Genomic DNA, 7126 nt, shown 5'->3' on the forward strand with positions numbered 1-7126 from the left:
TAAGAACAAAAAACTACATGATATGAATGATAGGGGGAAAACGAAGTGCAGAATATTAAAATATCAAAAATTAATTCAAGTGCATCCCGCTTGGTTTAAAAAGTTTGAAACCGAGTGCAAAATTATAAGATGAGAAGAAGTCAATCAACTACTAAACACAATTCTTTACAGAAAATATAAGAGAGTATTATAAAAGATAATTTGCATTACACAGAGAAAAAAAAATAAAAAATTTTCTTTACTGTGTTTCCTGCTGTCCGAGGCTAACCTGAACGCATCGCATCACTGGCACCTAGCCTAGCCGTGCTAACTTAGCTAATCTGATTTATCGTCTAAGTTAAGCACACGAAACGTTCACCGGGATTGCTAACTATACATTTCTTTATATTCCTTAAGGCGTAACATCTTTATAAGACAATTTAAAGTCTGTTTTGGATGATGGCATCTCTCGGGGAGCCTGTGCGACTGGAAAGAGGTAACAATAATTAGCTAGCTAGCTTCAGTTCAGAAACAAACCCACCTAGCTTAGCTTGCAGTTATTTTGATAAAACTGGAACTGGCTTTTTCGATAGTGTTGTGTTATTTGGTTGAATTGCGTTAAATATGTCTTATAATGTATTCAGGTCGATTTCCTTTGGCTAAGGGTTATACTTAGGCTTTATTGTGGATTTCTCACTCGGTAACTAGCTAACAGTGACCGACCAACCCAGCTGGTCAGGTGTAAATATATAGAGTTGGAGTCTTACTGATCTAAAATTCGTATCCATTTCAGAATAATTACGCATTTAAAGTGGAATTTCTTTTCTTTTTGTAACAAGGGAAACTGATTAAAATTAACTCTGTACAATAAACGGTTTATGTTTACCAGTAAGGCTGTTTTTCAGCCTTTTTAAATGGCGTTTAGAGGGAATTGCTTTCAGAGCTTGTTTGAATAATTGCAATTAATTGACAACAAAGTGGCCCTCTTCGTTAAGTTCTGAACCCTGGTGAGCTGATGGTGCTCTATAAAGCATCAACAAGATTAAATCAAGTATTTGAAAAAGAAAAAAACAGGCAGTTAGAGCAGTGATGTTGACTGGTTTAAAATGATGAATTTTCTTGTTCTTACTGCAACTTTAAAGATAGCTTTACAATCATTTCACCTGGTGAAAGCAGAAGACTGCCAAGATTTTTTGCCTTGTTTTGAGAGAAAACATTAAATACTGCGAATGTTTTAGGAAATAATTAAACAAACCCACCAATAAGTTGTTGTACCTAAATATTTCAACACATTTTATGAGCTGCTTTGAGGTTGTCATGCATCACAATAGTGTGACAAGATCCACAAGTCACAGTCCTCCTTGCTATGTTAAGGCTGGATTTGGTAGCTTTATTATATATCAAATAGATTAAAGAAATAAGGGGAGGCATGATCTGCATTTACATAATCAATTTTAACACTTTGGTGGACTTTTACTGTTATTGATGCACAGTATTGATTTCAGTTAACAGCTTGCTTAAGCTTGCATAAAGCGATCAAGAAATATGAACCAGGAAAATCAAGAAAAAAATGTGAGAAACATGGAGGGTAATCAAATCTATATCTTCATCCTCCATTAAAAAAAACTTGTTTGTTCGATTTTCTAATAATATGCAGCCCTATTATTAACACAGATGTATGAATTGACTCAATGCTTTGATTTAAAACTGGAAGGCAACGTATATTTTTGCTGCTGCTCAAACAATATAACAGGTTACAGTTTTTTTTATTTTTAAATCTTTGCATAGTAACAGAAGCATGACAGCCATCAACTGGTTAGTTTGTGTGACTAACCAGCTGTGGGCTAACTAAAAGCTTGTCAGTTGTAGTTTTCAAACACCTTTACCCTAGCAATAGTGATGGGTAGCATCATCTATTTTCCTTGTTAGGGCTGGTCACTACCCGATCCGTCCCACAAGCACGATCCGTCCTGCGCATGTGTGAACAGATATACATCCAGGTGTCCATAATATAATTGTGGTACAAAAACGACTTATTTGTATCCTTAACTCAATTAAGAATGCTAATACACATCTCTATAAAATGCTTTAAGACTTTTGTGAGACAAATTTTATGCTCTTTAAATTTTCTTCATTAAACTGTCTCTCTGATGTCACCACCAGGCATGCTCAGAGCAGTCCGGCAAAATATGATTAAACCATGTTTATCTGCATTTTAGTTCTTTCTTTCTTTAGATTACGCACTATATAGCATAAGATTAAAATAAAAAGAAAACATAAAACTCAAAAAGACTAGATTGATGTTTAAATCCAAAGCCCAAAAAGTTAGCCAGCTGAATTAACGTAGGATCCCCTTTCCGGTGCAGATCAGGCAGAGACGAGTAATAAAAAAAAAAAGATTTTAAGGCATTTATATTCTCAGGAATACATTATATTTTTGTACGTTTACTATTTTCGGGGAGGGAAAACGTCATTTAGGTCTTTTTAACAAAACAATATCGAAGACGACCCAGATGTATATCTGGATGTGCAAATTACCTGATGGCCAATGCACAGAACGGATGGTGCTTCCGGGACGGATCGGGTAGTGACAGGGCTTGGTTGTCATAGCTAAAGCTGCAGCTAACGGCTATTTTGTTCATCCATTTATCTGTCGATTCTTTTTCGATTAATAATTAGATGACCAAAGGTTCCTTAAAGACGATTTTACTCAAAGTTTAAATCAAGTGAAGCTAAACATGTTCTATTTGAGGACCTCAGGATAGGGCATATTAATGGGGAAAAAAAAGGTTCATCACCTTGAATGCAAAATGTTTATATGTATTTAGTTTTAGAGTTGCTATACACAAGTTAATGATTAATAATTAATAATAAGTGAATGATTATTTCAGTAATTGATTAATCCCAATTCATTTGATTAATTGTTCAGCCCTAATTATAGCTTTTTAAGCGGCATTGCTCTGTACCACATACTTACCCATGTTTATGCAAGAACCTAAATGATTATAACTATATATTTCTGTCTTAAATATGTGGCCTCATTTTATTAGCTTTTAACCATTATTAGGAAGGACCAAACTTTTTTTAGAGTTGCAGTAAAAGCACAAAGCTTGCTTTGTATGTCCATAATTGGAGTAATAAAAAGAGGATCCGGACATTTCATTTAAACAAGATAAAATCAAGGAAGTGTGATGAATTCCCCTCTTTTGTGTCTGCAAAAACAAAAAAAGAAGTTTAAATGATTTGTTTACCCAACTGAATTTAATAGGTTGGTTTAGAAATTTCCTTGTGGAAGTAAAACAATTGGCTTTACTTTGGAGGCTTTGCAAAGGGTGTCTAATTTTAATTGTTAGAAAACATTTTAGGTATTTCTAAAACTATTTAGAGTACCATGGAGTACCATCATTTCAACAGCATATAAAAAGATTTGTGGTAAAGCTGGTGAATGAACAGGGAAAGAAATTTTATTAAATACAGTAAGATTTACAAGGGCAGAACCCTTTAATTTTATGTATTATAATCCAGCGTCAGTTATTGCGTTTTACAGCATCTAATTTTCACCCACAAAATCATGAACCTTGCTTTGTTGGTGAATAATAAACAGTGACGGAGCTGTTTATGTTCTGGTTGACAGATATCAACCGTGCGATTGAGCTGCTGGATAAGCTACAGAGGACGGGAGAAGTTCCCCCTCAGAAGCTGCAGGCGCTGCAGAGGGTCCTGCAGAGTGAATTCTGCAACGCTGTCAGAGAAGTAAGGGGCTTTCAGTAACAGACTATGTAGGCTATTTTCTATCCTGCATTGGTTTATAGTCTAATACTTCTTATAGGTTTATGAACATGTGTATGAAACTGTGGACATTAACAGCAGTCCTGAGGTGCGAGCCAACGCCACAGCTAAGGTAAACCTTGAGCTACTTGCTCATACAGAACAGTCATAAATTCCTATTGCAGTGGAGGGCAGCATATTTTCAAATGGTAAACTTTTTTTTGTTTTTTTAGGCAACAGTGGCAGCTTTCGCAGCAAGTGAGGGACACTCACATCCACGTGTGGTTGAACTGCCCAAGACGGAAGAAGGTTTAGGATTTAATATAATGGGTGGAAAGGAACAAAACTCCCCGATTTACATCTCACGGATCATCCCAGGAGGCATCGCTGACCGACATGGAGGCCTTAAACGAGGGGACCAACTTCTCTCTGTTAACGGGGTGGTACGTTCAATAAATTAGTAAGGAAAATTAGAAGCTTTAGCCTGACAATACATTTATGGACAGTTGATGTTCCTCAAAGTACAGCTGCATGCAAGTTTACAAGTGATGCTTCCATAGACTGCTCATGCAGTAGGATTTAGACCTCTGTGATCGGTACCCGCTGCAGAAACAATCAAGTTTAAATCTTCAGTGTTTCTCCATCTGACACATCAGAAACAATCGTACAAGGTGTACACCTACAAATGAAAAGTGAATTTTCCCTTCAGAATAAAAAGATCTGACAGAGACTGTTAAAAGGTAGTAGTTGATTTCACTAGTTTAATGTAATAAGTGACAATCCTTTAAGGATTGGTTACACACAGTTATATATTTGAAGTCTTTACTTCCTGTTAAGCTTGGTATTTTTTTTTTATGAAACTAACATTTAGGTTTACTTGATACTGATAAAGAATGATTTTTAAAAAGTATTTCCATGTAATGTACACTATATGTACTCTTTTAATCTGCTTTTAATTTTGTATGAATGTTGGGCTGCAACTAACGATTATTATTTTGCAAATCGATAAATTTGTTTATTATTTTTTCAATTAAGCAATTATTAATGAGACAGCCAAAGCTTCCTTAAATAAGACTGTTTACTAAATTAAACCAGTGAAACTCAAACTTTAGGAGTTCTGGATAGAGCATATTGACATAAGAACAATTTTTTTTTTAACTTAAATGCAAAATGTTTTTACATTTATTTACAATTTTGATGTCTGTTTTTGTGGCATATTTTACAGTCTCCATTGTCCAGTTAGCGATTAATTGATTACTTAATTAATTGACGATTTTTTAAATAATCAAGTAATCATGATTAACCCGATAAATTGTTTCAGCCTTATATGAATGTGTGTATCAGCGCAGTGTAACATGGTTTAGTTAAGGTGTTGAGGTCCTTCCTCTATAGCATTTTAGTTCAGTTTATTGCCTAATCAAGTACAAGTCATCAGGCTGGCATTTTGGCATCTTTAGCTGTTTAGGGAGGTACCAAGACCTGCTGGAATATTCTATTAGCTTCTCCATAAAGCCCGCCTGCAGGGCGAAGCATAAAGGGGTCTGAATGCTTCCTGGTGTGATTCTGACATAAGACTAACACCAGGAGAAGATTTGGCACCCTGAATTTTTTTGCTGTCTCTAGAAACTTCCCGCTGTACCTTCAGCTACACTCGATAACAGTCCATTGCTATCTCTTTGCCCAGGTGAGACTTTTCTGACATGTTTTTTTCTTAAAAATTCATACCAGGATTGCCACAGTTAAAGCCCCTATCCTAAACATTTCCTTTTGAATCTCACCCAACCCCTTAACTCTTACATTTCTGCTTCACAGTCTGAGTTGCTTGTGAACAATTTTCATCTTTTCTTTCCTCTCAGCTGTTGTTAACACTTGAAAACGGAGTTCTGAAACAGACAGGTTCTGTTTGTTTACTAACCACCTTTATCAGAGTGCCATCGAGCTGTCAGCCATCCTCCCGTTGATGTATTATAAGGACTATTTATTAAAAACATAATTTTCATAGGGCTCATCTGATACTCCAAATGTTTCAGAAACATAATATAAGATATTTATTAGACATGAGTCTCAATCATCAAATTTAGCACTTCAAATATATCAGTATCTAACAAATCTGTGCAAAAGGAATCAAATTATATTACAGAAATGGTAGAAGAAGCTGAGTTGTTTATTGTATTTCTTTTTAAACCACATTTTTGGAACAGAGATTTGTAGGTTGTGATATATCTGTGTTTTCTGTGTCTTCAGAGCGTGGAGGGTGAGCACCACGAGAAAGCTGTGGAACTCCTCAAAGCAGCTCAGGGCACAGTGAAGCTGGTTGTAAGGTACACCCCCAAAGTCCTCGAGGAGATGGAGTCACGATTTGAGAAAATGAGGTCGGCAAAGCGCCGGCAACAGAACAACTATCCGCAGTAGGATTTATTTTTCCAGCTTCCTCCTCGGCTCCCTTGGGTCTCCTACTCTAGTTATTTTGGTTATCCGCTCTAGTCTTTCGTTTATCTCCTTTTTTCCTTCACTCTGCTCCCTCCACACAAACATAAGGAATAAAAAAGCTGGACTAATTTTAGTTCTTTCTAACAGATGCTGTATATTGTGCTTCTCATCTCCTCTGTAGCATTTTAATATTCACCACTGTTACTGTACTTGACACTAAAACTCTAGACACACTAAAATGATGATGATTGTCTGTAACTTGACATTTTGAATGCAGATTTTGGTTGTACTTAGGAGGTAAACCGTGTCACTCCTTTTGACGGGAAATATTTTTATTCTTTTTTTTACCACGGCCACTACCAAGTGCCTCAGGGCAAACATATTTATATCATGTGCTGTGGGAATGTACCTTGCTTATTTTAACACTTTAGAAACAAGTACTGGTAATTAAATACTTTGCAAACTAATCCAAGCGAGCAAACTTTAAATTATACATGTTGAATTGAATGGTATTTTACAGTCATCTCTGCAATAGAAAAATATTTTAGGCCGGTTGTGCACGATAAAAAAAATGCCCAACAGGGATTTAATGGGATCTCAGCAAGAGCGGGAAAGAGCCGCTTCCTCAGAGCCTCGAATTCTGACATTTCTCTGAGTTTGACTCCATCAGAAGCACAAACTCAGCAGTCAGACAGAATCAAGTAAAAACCTGTTTAGCTTCTCATTTTATCATCATATTTCTCAGCATATGCTCATTAATAAATTTTTGGGTAGCAAATGAATTGTACATCCACAATGTATTGCCTGAGAAATCATGTTTATTTTTAATTGTTTTTCTGTTGGAATGTGTAGCTTTTTCCCGGTTTCACTAATTATGTGAAAGTTTGAGGCTATACTGAAGATTTTATATCTTACTGATGGAAACTTTCTCTTCAATGCGTTGCTGGAA

The 7126-nt window shown here is 35.9% G+C and overlaps 1 protein-coding gene across 1 annotated transcript; it reads left to right on the plus strand.

Moving 5' to 3' along the window:
• Positions 1-269: 269 nt before the first annotated feature.
• On the plus strand, positions 270-6741 carry LOC107091323 (protein lin-7 homolog C). The gene is made up of 5 exons (XM_015385173.1): positions 270-475; positions 3614-3732; positions 3809-3880; positions 3981-4190; positions 5992-6741. Exons 1-5 carry the CDS (start codon positions 436-438, stop codon positions 6157-6159), a joined length of 609 nt encoding a protein of 202 aa, XP_015240659.1. The 5' UTR covers positions 270-435; the 3' UTR covers positions 6160-6741.
• The last annotated feature ends 385 nt before the right edge of the window (positions 6742-7126 follow it).

The sequence above is a fragment of the Cyprinodon variegatus genome, unplaced genomic scaffold (genome assembly GCF_000732505.1).
Source record: "Cyprinodon variegatus isolate N-32 unplaced genomic scaffold, C_variegatus-1.0 Scaffold15, whole genome shotgun sequence".
Taxonomy (NCBI): Eukaryota; Metazoa; Chordata; class Actinopteri; order Cyprinodontiformes; family Cyprinodontidae; genus Cyprinodon; species Cyprinodon variegatus.